Below are 18,380 nucleotides of genomic sequence, written 5' to 3' on the forward strand. Positions count from 1 at the left end.
GTCACCGTATTTCTGTAAGATGTTTGATTTAAATTATCTATTAAATATCCTATATAAATTCACTCTGAACATCAGGGGATAGAAAGTATTACCAAAAGCAATAACACTAATACTTAAATTTCAACAGAACTTTTGGAAATCAACCTCTGAAGGAAGAACAAACATATGAATGATAGTATCATGAAATAAGCTGTCTCTCCGGAGTGCTCAGACACTTTAAATGAATCTATATTTATAGTATAATTAGCAATTTGATGAAATATATATAGTAAGGATACACCAAAGCACGTCAGTGAACAACATGTCCTCCTCCAAAGTCGACAGGTTCTCAGGAAACATCCAGGTTCAGCATTCAGGTACCAAGAGCAGTGCATCTCATTGGTAGCACAGACCAACCATTTTTATATACCTTTTTAATTTTCTTTTTCACAACCTGTCAGTCTCCAGAAAGAGCTCTGCTCAGTTACAAGTATATGTCAACACACACAAATCATACTGAGGACGTTCAGCCACCAATTACTGCTGGAAATTTAAATAAGTTCTAAAAATATAGGTTACGTTCTGCTCTGAAATAGTTAATCTTTCTGGCACTTTTTCTGGGACATTTAATGGTCCATCAGTACGATGTGTTAGACTGTAAGAACACAGAATTAGACATAGTGCTTGCCTAGGGGATTCTCCACTTAAATAGACAAGCAAAATAGATTAAACACTAAAAACCAGTGCATGGAAGAAATAAAGTAGATCACTACCATTAAGAGTGAGTTTTTATACAACAGATACGCAATGCACAGCAGCACAGTAGTAAAGGACAGGCTATCTCTCCATGTAAACTTTACTGAGAGTAGTAGAACAATCCAAGATTCTTTTTAAAAGATAACTGCTTTGAAGAGAGTGTTAAGAATTATCAGATAGATGAAAAGGAAGATGTTCTGGACATGAGAAGTTATAATAAAAAGGATAGTTAATTAAAAGGGAAAAGAGAATAATTTAATTTCAGTTGGCACTAAAGTGACTTTAGAAAGCATTCAGTTTAATACCTACTCCTACCCCATTGAAACATTTTCCCTCGAATAGGTCATTTAATCTCAACTTGAGTATTATTAGAAGTATGTTTATTGGATGGGTGGTTGGATGGATGGATGGATGGATAGAAAAATGGATGATTTTAATGATTGAAACAGGTGATTTTAATTTTAATATATCTATTTGACCAATATATCCAAAATATTATTTCAACATATAATCAACATAAAATATTGCTATTTTACATTCTTTTCTTATACTGTAATAAAAACCCTGTATCTATTTTTATACTGACGCTGCATCACAGTTTGTTCTAGGCACACTTCAAGTACTCAATAGCCACACATGGCTAGTAGCTACTATATTTATAGAACAGCTCAGTTCTAGAAAATGCTTCACGAACTTGGCTGAACATCAGAATCACAGGAAACTTTTTTAAAATATAGAATCCTAGGATTCACCCTCAGATACATGGACTTACTTAGTGTAGGAAGGGCAGGGAGTCTTTTTTAACAAGGCAGTCAATAAACCATTGATCATCAAGCTGACATTTGGAAATCACCATTCTAGAACAACACAAAATACATCTAAGTCCTCTTCTACATGACTGTCCTTCCAATATGTTTAAAAAAAAAAAAAAATTACATCCCCACCATCTTTTATCCTCCAGGCTAAAAATTCCAAATTTTCCAAGCTCTTTGAACAATTCCTGATCGGACATGGTTTCCAAACCTTTCAACTCCCTGGCTTCTTTCCTCTGGATGTATTCCAGTTTGGTTTATTTGCAGTAGGGGAGAAGTACTATAGCATAGATAATCCAAATTAATCCTTATTTGCCTTTGAAATGTTTCTCAGTACTTTCAAATGAATATGAGCATCTCCGCTAAATGTTGAATTCACAATACTACAAACTAAAACTGTAAACTCTCGTTGTTAACAAGCATTCAGGATGTCCAGGTTCTTCTGTGTCACACTTCATCTTGGAATGGAGAAGAACCCTCTCAGAAGGGCACCAAGTTAAGCAGAACAACTGCTCCATGCCTCTCAACCCTCTTACCTTTCCCCATGACTAGAGAAGAAAGTAGTAGGTGTTTTGTTATAGAGAAAGAACTCTTTTGCCTTCTTCAAAGTTACATAAATATATAACATAATAATGTCACCAAAAAATCAGATTTGCCATGAATAACTGGACTCAATTCAATGCCACAAATATTCATTTACTGATGCCTGGCTGAGCACCTTACATATGTCACCATGATAGGACGCTACATGAAGAATCAAGGCAGAGTCCCAAGCCTTAAAAAGATCACAAACTAGTCAGCCAAATAAGTATATCCATGTGACAAATTTTTGTGGAATTCTTACTGTATGCTAGACACTTGGGTTATACATCAGTGAATAAAACATTAAAAAACCCCTGTCCTAATGGAGCTTATTTTCTAGCAGGAGAGACAGATGATAAACATTCAAATCATAAATAAGTGAGTAATATAGGATGTTAGATGATAAATGTTATGGAAACTAACTTCAGAATAGGGGGTATCAACTGTACTCGTAGGGTAGAGGATTAGCTGAAATTTTACTCAGTGGTGAGAGTAGTCCTCATTAAAAAATTGATATTTGAGAAAACATTTGAAAGAAAGGGGAAAACATGCAGATATCTGGGGAGAAAAGAATTCCAGGCAAATAACCAGTGCAAAGGCCCTGAGGCAGAAGAGTAACTCACCTGAGTGAGGAACAACAAGGAAGCCAGTGGAGTTAAAGCAAAGTGGGCAAGGGAGAGATAAACAAATTAGGCTGGAAAAGTAATGGGGGGGGGGTGGAATTTTTCATGCAGGTCTTTGTAGGGCATAATTAGAACTTTATCTTTTGAGTGACATGAAGAACCACTGAATGGGGCAAAGGAATAACATGATATGCTTTGTGTTTTAAAAGAGCACCCTGGTAACTATATTGAGAATATATTTTAGGGGCGCAAGAGTATAAGCAAGAAGACCACATAAAGGGCTACTGCAGTAATCCAGCTGAAAAATAGTGGTGGCTTAGACCAGGGAGGTAGCAGCAAGGAAAAGAAAAGTGGTCAGATTTTTTATGTTAAAAAAAATGTTAAACTACAGTGGGGTGGTTGTTTTCATATAGCATGTTAAGACAGCAGAGAGGAAGAAACAATTCCACCAAAGTAAGGATTTATAGTCAAAGTGACAGCTTAGCTGAGTCCTGAATAATATGTAAATGTTCACCAGGAAAAAAAATCAGGAAGAACCAGCGAAGGCACTGGCATGGAGTTGCTGGTGGCCAGAAGAAACATAGGGAATGATCCTTTCCCTGGGGAATTCACAGTCTCAAAAGGGGGACAATATAGAAAAGTAACTTAAGACTAGAGTCTCAGGAGCCACTGGGATAAGAATTTGGCATAGGAACTTTGGACTATAGAAATAAACAATATATGCCAGCAAGATATTCGAGAGAAAAAGCCAAAGAAGTAGCTAGAAACATAAAGAAAGTGACCCCATTCACAAAGGATCCACAGGACCACCCCAACTGTTCTGTCGACATTACACCAGCCTCTCCACCACCATTCAAAGCTCTGTGAAATCTTACCTTCCACCACCATTTTCATCATCAGTTCCTACCAACACATCAAACTGGTATCTTGCCAAGGAAGGCCAAACTTACCTTAACCAGAGCCAAGTAAAGCAACTGCATCATTTGTTTCTCAGTACTCCTAATGCTTCTCCCCACGACTCAAAACTAAGCTAAACTTTTCACAGGCTTAGAAAGTAATGTGTGTTTGGTGGCTGTAGAGGAGCTCACACTATGAATGAGCCTACAGATGAGCTCATACTATGAAAAGATTCACTCTAGACATCTTCTTTTGTTGGTTTTCTCTATGGTCCCCTCGTAGGGGGGACCATAGAGAAATTACACTCCTTCCTCTCCACATCTTCCATTTGTTCTTATCCCTCTCTACCCAAATCTGCATATTCTCTTCCACCCAGTAAAGCCATAGAACAGAAGATGCTTCAGAGCCAGTTTTTCTTCCACTCCAGTTGCTCTTCGCCTGTCCTCTCCGCTCCTGTGGAAGTCACCTCACCTCAACTCCCTCACAGCATCCAGTATTTTTACCTGGAAACCGCTTAAAAAAAAAAAAAAATCCAAGGAGCATGACTTGCTGCTCAGCTAATTTCAAAAGTGAAAAAAAAAATTAACATATATTAAATGGTAAATGTCAGGCATAGTTTCATTCATATAATCTACACATCAGTTCTAAGAAGTAGTACTGTTTTTATCTGAGAGATCAGTTAAGTAACAAGATCAAGTTCAGACAACTAGTGAACAAAGAATTCAAGCCCAACATGTCCAGCACTGGAGCCCGTGGGCCTCACTGCTACTGCATATCACTATGAACCTAGAATTACCCCCACCATTTCTTCCCTGTGTCCAGGCCAGTAGAGTGAGACCTTTCAGAGCAGTAGTTTACTGTCCTCATTCTAAAACTTCCCTTTGTAGGGAAAGACATGCGGTTGCCCGGGTTCCCCATCCCTTCCCCAGAATGAAGAATGTCAGCAAAGGTGCCATCAAGAACAATTCGGTGAACACTTGTGCAAGTGCCCACTGGCTGGCAGCAGGCCAAATGAGAAAGGGAAGAGTCATGCTCCACTTTTCTTCCCACTCGCTCTCTCCCTAGTTTTTCTCAATTACAGCAGCCCATATCTGAGTTTCAACAGATGAGTTTATGTGGTGAAACAGAAGTCATCATAACAAAAATGTCCACCAATAAACTGTTTGCTTAATAAAATGACTTTGCACATACAACTACCTCTTCAATGTCAATGCTAACTGAAACCTAGCTAGCAAAAGATGAAAATTTTCATGAAGTTGATAAAAAACCATGTAAAAAAAGGCTCCAATGACACACAAAGGCACTAACTTATGATGGTCTCACACAGGTAGCTAAATTTTAAAAATGAAAAATAAAAACTGTACCATTATGACAGGTATCTCAAAACATAATGGTTTTGCATTAAAATGGTAAAGAGAGAGTCCTCACATGTTTTTATAAAAACAAATGCATGCGTGCACGTGCGCATGCACACACACTTACACACACACACACAATCAACACTTGATTTTACTCTACTTGTTCCTATAATTAACCCATAGTTAAATAATTACTTCCACTTTGTCATATATGTACTAAGACACATAATTTTCATAGTTTTTAGCTTCCTTCTTTAAGACAAAGTCCCAAATTTTCTTTTTCACTATGTACAACTAAATTTCAGTTTTTCTTTTACCTCCAGTAATAATTTATGTAAACATTTTCCTTCCTCCGTTATACTGTGTGTCCCATTCTTATTCACAGAAGCATTGCAATAAAAAAATTTTAATTGTGGGGTGCCAGGGTGGCTCAGTGGGTTAAGCCTCTGCCTTCGGCTCAGGTCATGACCTCAGGGTCCTGGGACTGAGTTCCGCGTGGTGCTCTCGGCTCAGCAGGGAGCCTGCTTCCCCCTCCTCTCTCTCCGCTTGCCTCTCTGCCTACTTGTGATCTCTCTGTGTGTCAAATAAATAAATAAAATCTTTTAAAAATATTTTTAATTGAACTGAAGTAAAATCAATGGGAGACCGATCACACTGTAAGGCCTTAATGTCTAATACCTAAGTTATCAGTTAGCAGATATTGAATTATAGACAGATAATAGTAAGAATGGGAAAGAGGCTAGATGTCTGCAAGACTGGGGTCTGGAATCAACATGAGGACAAGGAGCCAGTAGGAGATGTAATAAAGCCAAAGAAAGGTGAAGGCTCTTGACTTCAGCTGTCATCCGGGTGTGCCTCGGTCATGACATTCAAAGTCATCTGTATGTCAGAACCCGTCAAGATTGTCCCAGCTCCTCCTAAGCCAAACTTAGTTGCCATTCCACAGAGATCCCTGGCACTCTTGGTAAGAGACTTCTAGTTGTGCTTGCCCCTGCCCATAATTATGGACTACCACAATCACTGGGTGCCAAACACCAGTGTTGCTGAGTGTTACCCATTCCATTTTTTAAATACTCATGCTAATTTTCCCCCTCCACCTGTGCATTAACCTTTTGGGGGAGGAGGATATATTTTTTGAAAATTAAATACAATAAAAAAGTCCAACACTTGATTTTGCTGTTTGCTCTCAGAATGATCTCATAGCTAAATGATGGAGAGCATTTCTTAAAGACTTGGCACCTAGTATGAAGATTCTGACCTTACACATAAAAGGCTATTTTCAATCACAAATGTCTAACAGTTTTACCTGGATAAAGTTTCCAACAACCCTACAAACACATTCTCATGCATAGTTGAGAGAGGGCCCAAAAGTAAGTTTAATTCAGCTACAAAACAAATGGATTCTAATGTTTAACATATGTATTAGTTTCCTATGGTGGCTGTAACATATCACTTTAGTGACTGAATCAACACAAATTTATTATCTCACAGTTCCAGGGTCGGAAGTCCAAAATGAATTTCACTAGGCTAAAATCAGGGTGTTTGCAGGGCTAGGGGAAAAATCCATTTTCTTCTTTTTTTATACCATCTGTGGGCTGCCTACATTTCTTGGCCCATGATCACCTTCCAACTTCAAAGTCAGCAATGACCAGTGACCAATTAAGTCTTTCTCACAATGCATCACATTGGCACTGATGCCTCTACCTCCCTCCTCCATATTTAAGGTATCCTTATGATTCCAATGAACCCACTCAGATAATCCAGGATAATCTTCATATTTTGAAGTCAGCTGATTAGCAACCTTAATTACTTCTGCAACCTTAATCTCCTCCTTACCAAGTGACATAATATATTCACAGGTTCTGAAAATTTAGTTGAGAGACCATTATTCAGCCTACCACAGCCTGTCTTTCATACCCAAAGATTCACATCCAGCCCATATGGAAAAATACATTCATTCTATCCAAAAGTCTCTACTAAGTAGAGTATCAACTCATGGTTTAAAATATGGTCTAGGGGCACCTGGGTGGCTCAGTTGGTTAAGCACCTGCCTTCCACTCAGGTCATCATCCCAGGGACCTAGGATGGAGCCCCACGATGGGTTCTCTGCTCGGCAAGGAGTCTGCTTGTTCCTCTCCCTCTGCACTTCACCCTCACTCATCCTCTTTCTTTCTCTCTTGTATTCTGCTCTCTCTCTCTCTCTCTCTCAAATAAATAAAAAAAAATATTTTAAAAAATAAAATAGGGGTGCCTGGGTGGCTCAGTCATTAAGTGTCTGCCTTCAGCTCAGGTCATGATCCCAGAGTCCTGAGATTGAGCCCCACATTGGGCTCCCTGCTCAGCAGGAAGCCTGCTTTCCTTCTCTCACTCACCCTTCCTGTGTTCCAGGTTTCACTGTCTCTCTCTCTCTCTGTCAAGTGAATAAATAAAATCTTTTTTAAAAATTAAAATAAAATAAAGTAAAGTAAAATAAAATAAAATCTGGTCTAAATCTTATCAGTTCAAAAGTCCCAAATGTCAGCATCTAAGTGAGTTACAAATGAGTTACAATCCATCCTGAGGCCCAATCCCTCTCCATCTGTGAACCTGTGAAACTCAAGAAACAAGATATCTGCTCCCAAAATTTGATAGTACTAATAGACATGGGAAAACAATTATAGACATTCCCACTCAAAAAGAGAGAAAAATGAAGTTAAAAAAATTAGACATCAGATCCATGCAACTTTGAGATCCAGCTAGGCAAACTGTATTTGATTTCAAAGTCTGGGAATAATGTTCTGTGGTCCTTGTTTCTACCCTTTAGGATCTCAGCTCTGCCTTCTGGGTTCTCAGTTCTCCCTCTTAGTCAACCTTATTTTTTCATCAAAGGTGGTACATGTTTGCCGCTAAGTAGATTAAGCAGCCTGTTTCTTGCTCGTAGAATTGTTGGGATCCAACTACCTTCTTTCATTACATCCTCTTGCTTTCCTTTTCAGGCCCACCCAGATGTATTTTTGCTGATACAATATTCTCAGGAACCATGCAGGTCTCCCACAGAAGTCATGGCAATTTACTCCATTAAACAAGAGGCTACTCCAGAGATATTTCCTCAATAAATCTGTCTCTCTAACTGGCTTCTGCTGAGATATTTGAGGGAAGCCATGAGCTACATGTTCAATTTCTTCAAAGTGCCCTCTAGGTAACTGAACACTCTGGTTTTACTTCTGAGGCCCGCCCAAAAGGTTTCCTACCCGCAACATTGGCTTTCCCCAGAGCAGGCATTTCTGACAGCGACTCTCCTATCTTTAGCATCATTTATGATCTAGGAGGCTGAGGTTTTCTCAAATATCAAGTTCTGATTTCATTTTGCTTAATAGTTCTTCCCTCAGTCTGCCTCTCTATGTTTTTTACTGGAATAAGCAGCAAGACAAACCTAGGCTCCACCTTCAGTGCTGTGCACGCATATCATCTCGGCTAAATACCTAAGTTTGTATTTATACACTTCACTTACACAGAACTGCAGGACACACCTTACCCAAGTTTTCTGACACTGCATAACGAGGATCCCCTTGTCTCCAGTTTGCAATAACATGTTCTTGATTTCTGTCTGAGCCCTCACTGGCAGTGTCTTTACTGTCTACATTTTTACCAACAGTCTGTTCATGACAATGTAGGTATTCTCTAAGGACATTTAGTTTTCTCTACCACACTCTTCATTTTCTTCTGAGTCCTCACTAGTAGAACTGCCATCATCCATATCTCTAACAGTCTGTTCAAGGCAACCCAGGCTTTTTCTATCGTGCTTTTCAAAATTCCTCCAGTCTATGGCCATTTACCAATTCCAAAGCCACTTCCATATTTTTAAGTCTTTCTTCCAGCAGGCTCCACTTCCACGTATCAAAATATGTATTAGTTTCCTATTGCCCTCTAACAAATCACTGCAAACTTAGGGGCTTAAGTCAACCCAATTTATTTTCTCACAGTCCTAGAAGTCAGAACTGGGTTAAAATCAAGTGTCAGCAATTCTGGATATGCTAAAGGAAAATCCATTTTCTTGCCTTTTTCATCTTCGCAAGACTGCCCACATTCAATGGCTCACAGTCTACTTTTATCTTCCAATCCAACAACGGCAGGTCTAGTCATTATCTCATTGTATCATTGACACTGACTTTTCTCCTCCCTCTTCCAGATCTAAAGGACCTTTGTGATTAGATGGGGCCAGAATAGTTTTCTTATCTGAAAGTTCAGTTGACTAGCAACAATTTTATGTACAATTTTAATTCCCCCTTGACATGTAACATAATATAGGCTCAGGTTCCTATGATTGGGACAAAAACATCTTTGAGGGATCATTATTCTGCATATACCACAATACATCTTTGCATAATGATAAATTTTCAATTCTCTTCTATTAAAATGGCCCACTGTGTAATTTGGCCCCTGCTCTCCACATGTGTGTCATTTCATATCACAACCCTATGCTTCCACTACAGTGAGTTTCTTCCATCTTGTCAAATGCACAGTGCTCATTCCCAGCTTGGGATCTCTGCTCATGCTCTTTTCCCTGTCTCTGTGATTCTCCCTTTCTGAATCCCTATAGCCCGTCTTCTCCAGACTACTCTTGTAAGAGTATCCTATCCTTCAGCTTTCAGCTTCAATGACTCTTCTTCAAAGACAGTGTCCCTGACCCTATGATTCCCTAGACTATAGATTCCCATTGCACTCTTCGTTTATCCTCATAGCATTTATCTTAATGGTGATTAAATTATTATTATCTGTGTGATTGTTTAATGACTGTTTTTAAGACTCTGAAAGTAAAATTCTAACTGATTCCTTTGTTATATGCCTAATACCTAGCAGAACAGGATTGCACAGTATAAGTGCATTTGAATGAACATGTCTCTTTTAACCCTCATAACAACGTTAATTTTATACTTGAAAGTACTGAAGTTCAGAGAAATTGAGTAACTTCACCATAGGAAAACAACTAATGAGATTCCACTGGAGCTGTCCAGTTTCTAAGCCCATCTCTTTGTCACTGTGTTAGTCTACTCTAGCGGGGCACCAACGACATTGTCTCTAAGATCACGGATGTTCACGGACCATCATACTGACAAATAATCCCTGCAGCCTACACTAACTTTCCTTGATGTAGTTACCTTTACCTACTAAAGTCAATGCCACCACCAAATTCCCAATTTCAGTCCTGTTTTTAAATAGTGACATGAACAGACTTGTGGACACTTTTTCCTTTTAAAATCTTTTTTTTTTTTTTTTAAGATTTTATTTATTTGAGAGAGAAAGAGACCATGAGCGGGGCAGGGGAGGAAGGAGGTCAGAAGGAGAGGGAGAGAGAGAGACTTTCAAGCAGACTCCCCACTGAGTACAGATCCCATTGCAAGACTTGATCTCAGGACCTATAAGATTATGACTTGAGCTGAAATCTCAGTCGATGCTTAACGAACTGAGCCACCCAGGCACCCCTTCCTTTAAAATCTTTAAATCTTGGGGCTCAGTGGGTTAAGCATCTGCCTTTGGCTCAGGTCATCATCCCAGAGTCCTGGATCGAACCCCACACTGGGCTCCCTGCTCAGCGGGGAGTCTGCTTCTCCCTCTCCCTCTGCCCCTCACCCTGTTCTTTCTCTCTCTCTCTCTCTCTCACTCTTTCTCTCCCCCTCACTCTCTCAAATAAATAAAATCTGTAAAATGGTAAAATAAAATAAAATCTTTAAATCTTAAAGTTCCTTAAAAATAACTACCAAATTTATTTTCAAATTACCAACTCAGGAAAAAAATTATGCTTTGATTTTTATCTACTTCTCTTGTGAGGATTAATGGCATTATAAAATCTGTGAACACCTTAGAAGAAATTTTATTAAACCAACAGATGAAACTATCAACTTTGGGAACACGGCCAGACAAATTTAAAACCAAAGTTCTAAATATCATGCTAACATTGCTAGAAAGTCCTAGAACTGTGCTGCTTATGTGTTCATTCTTGGTCTCTCATGTACAGAGAGGAAAGAACATTATTATGAACACTGTCTTTACAAATACCTCCTAGACTTTAAACAAGGTAGGTAGAATTCTATTTATAATTGTACAATCCTTAGAACCCTTTATGAGCTTTCATAGGTCTTTTTCATTGTCAGCATTCAGTCCTCTGGGTTTTTTTTTAAATGTAAATGTATTTTTGTGGCTATGAGTCAGACTGCAGCTACAAATACTTGGAAGATTTTCATGTAGATTCCAAACTGTTGCCTGGATACTTTTTCCTTTTAAAAATGATTATAATTGGCACAGATAAAAAGCCACATTTATTAAAGGATGATCTAATTTAGCATTTTCTTACTTCAATTTCCAATGCAGCTACAAATCAAATTTCAACAACAACAAAACAATTTTAGTGATACTATGGTTACTATTAGAATAAAAACCAGGTATGACTTTGAAATATATTTCCATTTGCTTTCATTGTACATACATAATAAAATACAACCATTAAGTTATAGATTCATATGGCACAATAATTTACAAAAATTACTTACAGTTTCAAAAAGTACTGAATTATAAGCATCTTAAATACCACTAGAGGATAATAAAGTAACCAAAAGGAGAAGAAATATTAAATGAGCAAAAATCACTGGGAAATCATACACTGAGACTTCTTTACTTTAAAGAATCAAATGAAGATGGTTATACCACTGCAGAAGAAATTTAATGGTTCAAAATCTCTTTCATCTATACAGAACATATCTGATAGCACAAAGTAACTTATCTGATAGGTTTATATGAAATCCGAGAGCATCTCGCAGGTTTTGTAGTTTGTTACTATCTTACTATGACATTTTACACACTATACAAAAATATCTGCAGCATTCTCAATTCACTATAAATCAAATCCATAAAATGTTCATATTCTGAAAGCTTCTGTCTCTCTAAAACCCATGGAATCTCAGAGAAGTAGTAGGAGTCAGAACTGACTTCTTAACAACCTTTTCTAATAGCAGAGAAAAGACATTTCCAAGGTAATGCAAAACTAACAGGCAGAGCCAAAGATCCACCTGTTGTCAATTCCATAATCTAAATCTTAGAATAAGAGAAATTATTAAAGCACAATCAAAAGATCAGTAATATATGCCTACTGAGAACATAGCAGGTAGCAAAGACTTCCTGAGTTACTGGCTACATGAAATAAGGCTCATAATTTGGCAAGAAATGAAATTTTACATCTTCAAATCTCGAAAACTATATTTGTTAGGCATTTACTCTGTCAAAGTGTAGGGCTTGGTACCAGAAAGAGAATAAAAACAACTCATCTATGTGCACTGATACGCAGTTACAATGGACAATTCATTTGCAGCACAATGCCTACCTTGAAGAACTAACAATTTAAATAAAGATGAATACTTAACATTCCTTTAAAAAACTTAACCAGGAAAAGATATTAGTGCCTTAGACTATTTCCTAGAATTGTCTAATTGTCTAGCATGAGACCATAAAATGCACAGTCCTGAGGGTTTCTAGTTATGACAGCTCAGATAATCTTTAGAGGAAACTAAGAAGAACACAAGTATAATTTAAAGGATCTTTGGAAATTTTAAGGACACTTCAACACCATTTGTTTATCAGGAGCTTTAGCTTCTGTAAAGCTTTCCAGTTACTCAAATTAGCAGACCTGAGATAACTTTGTTTCTAGTTCACAGGGATTGAAAATCAGAGCTTCAAAAAAGAAGAAAGAAAGAAAGAAAGAAAGAAAGAAAGGAAGGAAGAAAGAAAATAACAGAGGCTTAACCCTAATGACACTTCCATTCCCCTTTGTGAAGTTTGCTGACACTCTGGTCTTATTTCCTTTATTAATTTTCCAAATTAAATTTGTTTCTAAAGGATTCAATATCTAAGCTGCACTCCCACCCCTCCCCCAAAAAGACCTCTAAGTAAATAAAATATCATCACAAATACTTGTCACAATAAAAACATTTAGTGGGCTCATAATTAAAAGAGAAAATTACATCTTAATTTTTATAAGAGTAAACTTGTTTTAAATAAATGCAACACAAGTCAATTTCCTCCTTTTCCCATTGTAAAGCATTAGTGTTACTGTCCATGGTGACACATACTGGTTATGTCAGGCAACAACACCACTACAGAGACATTCAAGTTTTATTTTATGCCTGTTTCTTGGTGGCAGATTTGCTGAAGTGGTTTTATTTTGCATATCCAACTCTTTAGCAATTATGAGTTGCACTTCTCTTGAAGCCATGGTACCAAAATCACAAAAGAAAAATCTGGGTGGCTAGGGAGAAGATGCTTCAGTCAGTCTATCAGATATTTTAAACCGAACTTCATTTCTCTTTTGCCTTCATCTATACTTCACTGTATGTGAAAAGAATCTTTCTGTATGTATTTAGCCACCTTTTAGAAACTCATATTATATCTTTCCACAAACCAAACAATATTCAAAAGCTTTGGTCAATCAAAGGTTTTAGGCATTGGGATTTGCTTCTGACTACATATTCAAATATAAATGAAAATGCAGACCTTATGCATCGCCAACACCCACAGACTCCAAAAAAAAAAAGTTCTATGATATTAAGCAATTAATAGTGATTCAAGATATACCTTTGAATTAAAATTTATTTGTAAAATTTCAAAAGAATACTGAAGAGAATATTATTCTCTTTCTCTTGACATTGATAGAGTAGAATCATGATCTCTTAAAGAGGAATTGTTTCAAATATGGTGTATTTGTGATATACGGTAGATAAAACTATTGAGAGCGATTCATTTTTCCAGAAAGCTACTCCACATAAAGAAATTCCTCCCAACCAGGCACCACTGTACCTGAAACTTTCAGAGAGCCATGTCTTAACTAAGATTAAGCTATCCTATTTTCTACCTTAATCAATTTCACCCAAACGAGGCGTTTGTGCTATAATTCATTGTTCCCCAGACTCTAAAATCAACCATCTGCCATCGGAGTTTCTGTACAGTAATTAAGGAACTATCCATTAGAACTGGCAAGAGTACAAAGTAAGGAGGAGAGGGCGGGAGGGGAGAAAAACCAAACCACTTAAAAAGAGATGGAAGGTGTGTGTGTGTATGTGTGTCACATTAACCCCTCCACATCTCAGCTCTAGATACTGCCATCCATGAGGCAATACATAAGTTAGGAGGAGCTGTTGAGGCCAACTCCCTCCGGGATTATCCGAACTGAAACTGCATTGGGAACGCGCTCCATACCTTGAAAGAGAAAGGCTTTCGTCCCATTATGCAGCCCAGGGACCTGGCGCACTCCAGTCGTGGACTCCCCAAGTTCTAACTCAGTTAAGACGTCAATCTGTAGGGAGGGGTCCACACCAAGCCCCCAGACTGGTGGGATGGTGGGGAAGAAAGAAAAAGCTCCATCAAAATACAAGCCTCTTCCTCCAGGGCATCAAAGACGGGCGTCTTGGAGACAGTATTGGGAACTGACTAGGGAGTCGACTCCCTCCTCCACCGCGCAGAGCCTTACCTGAAATCAGCAGCCAAGCTTTAAATAGCGGAGCACCCAGTCCCATTTCCCTGACCTACTTTAAACCCCTCTCCGTGCAAAGTTCCCCCTTGGCTCTCAGACCCTGGACTAGGGGTGTGACCGGCCCTGGCGTCTCCAAGGCAAGCACAGAAAAATCCAAATCTAAACCCACCCTCTACTCCAAGCTTCCCACTCTAGACCTACTTCGGGTGGAGGAAAAGCAAGGCGTCCCCAACCAGCTCCTGCTGCCCCGAGGCGAGCGCCATCCGTTCCCCGGCCCCGGCTCTGGGCCACTCACCTGCTCCGAGACCGAGGATCAAACAGAATGTTCTCAGTAAGACCCGAGACTCCATGGTGTGGATCTGCTCAGTCCATCGTCTCCCTCTTTAAAAACAAAAATAAAAATAAAAATCGAAGAGGCTCTCGGAATCAAGCGGGAAAATAGCGTTTGTGCCTCCTGCCGCTGCCTCGCATTTACTGATTAGTAGGATTAATACGATTTGGTTGCCTAAGAAAAAAATGGGAGGACCCCCCAGGCACGTGAAGAACTTAGACCCTCCAATGCGTACATCATTCCCACACGCAGAGCCGAGGCGGCAGCGCGGGCAGAGCCGGGGGTGCCCAGAGGGAGGGGTCGGGCTCGCTCGGGGGCTGCTCCGCCGGGGAATTAGCTCCGGAGCTGAATAAAAGCAGCCGAAGGCACGCACACCCAGAGGAAGGGAGGCGGCCCCAAGAAAGCCGGGGGTGGGGCGGCCCCGCACCCGCCCGTCTTCCCCTGCCGCGCGAACCTGTTGTAAAGGCAGAGACAATGGAGAGAGCGCCGGAGACGCGCGGTGGAGAGACGGCTCCCCCGGAGCGGGAGGGGCAGGCCCGGGGAGGCGGGGAGAGGAGGGACAGGGAGGGACCGCCGAGGGCGAGGCCCGGCACTCCGCGTCCCTCTCCAGCCCCGGCTCCGAGCCCCGTCCAGCTAGCCCCGGGGCTGCTGCAGCCCCGCCCTCCTACCTCCCTCACTCGCTGACCCGGGCAACGCCAACCTCCTTTCAGGATCCAAAGATCTAAATTCAAGGTGCTAAGTTGATGGGCGGTCTTTGCTCTCACCCCCTGATTTCGGGCGCGTGTCCTGAAAGACAGTCGGAGAGAAAGGACCACCCAGTCGCAGAAGGCGAGGCTAGGAGACGCGCTCGCCCGCCCTTTAGGCAAAGGAGGGAAGCCGGCGTACAGTCGTGCGCTGGGCTCCGAAGCAGCCCCGGGGACTGGAAAGGGAACTCCTTCGCCGGGGCATGCGGAGGAGGGCCGCCCAAAGCAAGCTTAGACTCTCAAGGTGGGGCTGGACGAAGTAGAGAGAGACTGGCAGAGGCGGGTGGCGAGCCTGGGAAGCCCTGGCAGCCCTAGGGGAGAGGTTCCCTGCCCGGGGCGGGGCGCTGGAGAGCTTCCCTAGCGCGGAGCGCGCAGGGGAGAACTTACACCGGAACTGCTGGACAGCTCCGGGACCTCGCGCGCCCCCTGCCACACAACACGGAGAACCGGACTCTGGTTCTCCAAGACACGCACACAGCAGGAGACAAGGGCACCAGAGCCAGCGTGCCTGCCACACCAAAAAGAAGAGATAGATGATCGGTAGGTAGATAAATGGGTGGATGGATGGATGGATAGATGGATAAGAGAAATGAGAGAAATAAGCAGAAGACAGAGCTTGGGCGAGATAGAAGAGCTACCCTGTTGTTGACCACACTCAAGCAGGCTCTAACCACCCTTCTCACCATTCTCACCCTGGGACCATAACAGTGAGGACATCTAAGATCTAATTCTCAACAGGCGAAAATACACTTAAAGTCAATTGCACGTAATATTTTTCAACACAGCCCTAAAATTTTGAGGTAAATTTTGAATAATGACATTCAATGTCCATACTGAAAAGTAAGGGTTTCAAAAGAGATTAAAATGTTAATTGCTCCAAAGATCAACTGAGTATCTTAACTTGCCATCTGAACAAGTAGATTTTGAATTCTTTAACAGGATCCTACACAGCTAGTTACCAAAATGGAGTCTGAGTCTCCAGCAGAGAAATATGTACTATATTATACTATAATGGGGTGAGGGGGACATTTTTAGCTCTACTGTTGGATTTTTTAAGCAAAAAAAATCAGAATCAGGAAACTTTTTCAGTTTAATTTTTAATTATCGCTATCAAAATTTCCACTTAATTCTACTTGGGACTTTGCAAACTTTAAGAAAGAAATATTCCAGTACTTCATGAAATGTTGTTGTATGAAATTTCCTAAATTTGCAAAACAAAATAAAATTAATCTAGTTGAACTGAATTAATTTGAAGGAAATTATTCATCAGGAAATTAAAAATCTTTCTATAGCTGTACATACAAAATACTGGATTGTAATAAGTTACATGAAATTAAAGTTATGTGAAATACAAAAGTTACACGAAACAAATTTTAAATAATCTCATTATTTAAAATTCTACTGGAAGATAAAATAAGAAGGGAAAGTAAATATACATATACATACATATTTACATGTAGAAGTTCTCCTAACCTATAGATACTCAACCAAATCACAGAATCAGTACTCTTCAAACTCTCTGATACTCACCTATTACATGCTGAAGGCTGGTGGTTAGTAAGCTTGTCTCTAGTTACCCCCCACACGCAACACATGCACTTATGTTCCCTCCAGAAGAGTGGAATTTGTCCCCCCAAATTATTGCAGTTTAACCTGCTACTGTAATTATGTGACCTAACTGAAGTTATGGAAACCATTAAAATATGACTACAGAAAGAGAGAGAGAGAAAGCTATTTCTATAAAACTAAAGTATAAAGCTTTGGAAAACTGTAAGAAATGTAGGTTATATTAGCTAGGGCCTGGTTATCAACCTGGGCAAGGTTCTCAACCTTAGAGCTTGGACATTTTTGAGGTTGGATACTTCTTTGTTAAGAATTTCCTGTGCTTGGGGTGCCTGGGTGGCTCAGTGGGTTAAGCCTCTGCCTTCAGCTCAGGTCATGATCCCAGGGTCCTGGGATCGAGCCCCGCACTGGGCTCTCTGCTCAGCTGGGAGCCTGCTTCCTCCTCTCTCTCTGCCTGCCTCTCTGCCTACTTGTAATCTCTGTCTGTCATATAAATAAATAAAATCTTTAAAAAAAAAAAGAATTTCCTGTGCTTTGTAGAATAATTAATAGCATCCTGGTTTCTATAAATAAAAGCCAGCATTTTAATATTCAATTTTATCTATATGTCTTGTAATTATATCTTTTTGTGTAGTTTCTTATATTGATGCTCTAGGGAATAAAATATACATATTTAAATTCTCACCATCTATTCTAAAGCCTATATGTTACCATTTCTACATTGGGATGTAGAAACTTTACCAACGTATTGGTCCGTTTATCCTCATCCATTTATGTTGTGGTTGTCATTTATATTAAATCTGCATACACTGAAACTTCCTTCAGAAAATGTTAAAATGTTTGCTTACAGTCATTGTGGTAGAAATCATAATGCCCTTTCCCATCCTCCAAAAATACATGTTCTATTACTAGAACTTGCGAATGTTACCTTACATGTTACCTTACATGACTTGAAAAAAGTCCCTTTCCATTCAGGTGATCTTAAAATAGGAAGATTACCCTGGATTGTTTGGATGTGGCCAATATAATCACAAAGGTCCTTATATGTGCATGAGGACAGCAGAAGAGAAGTTTAGAGTAGCATAAAATGAGAAGAATTTGTTTTGCTGTTGCTGCCTATGATGATGGAAATATATAGAAGGGCTATGAGCCAAGGTATGTGGGTGGGCAGCCTTGAGAAACTAGAAAGTACAAGAAAAAGGATTCTCCCCTACATCCTTTAGAAAGGAACAGAACACTG

At 39.8% G+C, this 18,380-nt stretch overlaps 1 protein-coding gene across 4 annotated transcripts in view; it reads right to left on the minus strand.

The window, feature by feature from the left end:
- Window positions 1-18,380, minus strand: part of NELL2 (neural EGFL like 2) — a 400,524-nt gene that overhangs the window by 316,409 nt on the left and 65,735 nt on the right. For 2 of the 4 annotated variants that reach the window (XM_080811935.1, XM_080811936.1), the window contains exons 2-3: window positions 14,799-14,884; window positions 14,230-14,358 (exon numbers count right to left, since the gene is read on the minus strand). In XM_080811935.1, the coding sequence (XP_080668061.1) occupies window positions 14,230-14,358; window positions 14,799-14,853 (184 nt within the window). In that variant the 5' untranslated portion in view covers window positions 14,854-14,884. Of the gene's footprint in view, window positions 1-14,229; window positions 14,359-14,798; window positions 14,885-15,069; window positions 15,138-15,598; window positions 15,720-18,380 lie in introns of those variants that run through there. The other 2 variants (XM_080811937.1, XM_080811934.1) reach the window with 2 other exon arrangements.

The sequence above is a fragment of the Martes martes genome, assembly GCF_963455335.1.
Source record: "Martes martes genome assembly, chromosome: 8".
NCBI classification, from domain to species: domain Eukaryota; kingdom Metazoa; phylum Chordata; class Mammalia; order Carnivora; family Mustelidae; genus Martes; species Martes martes.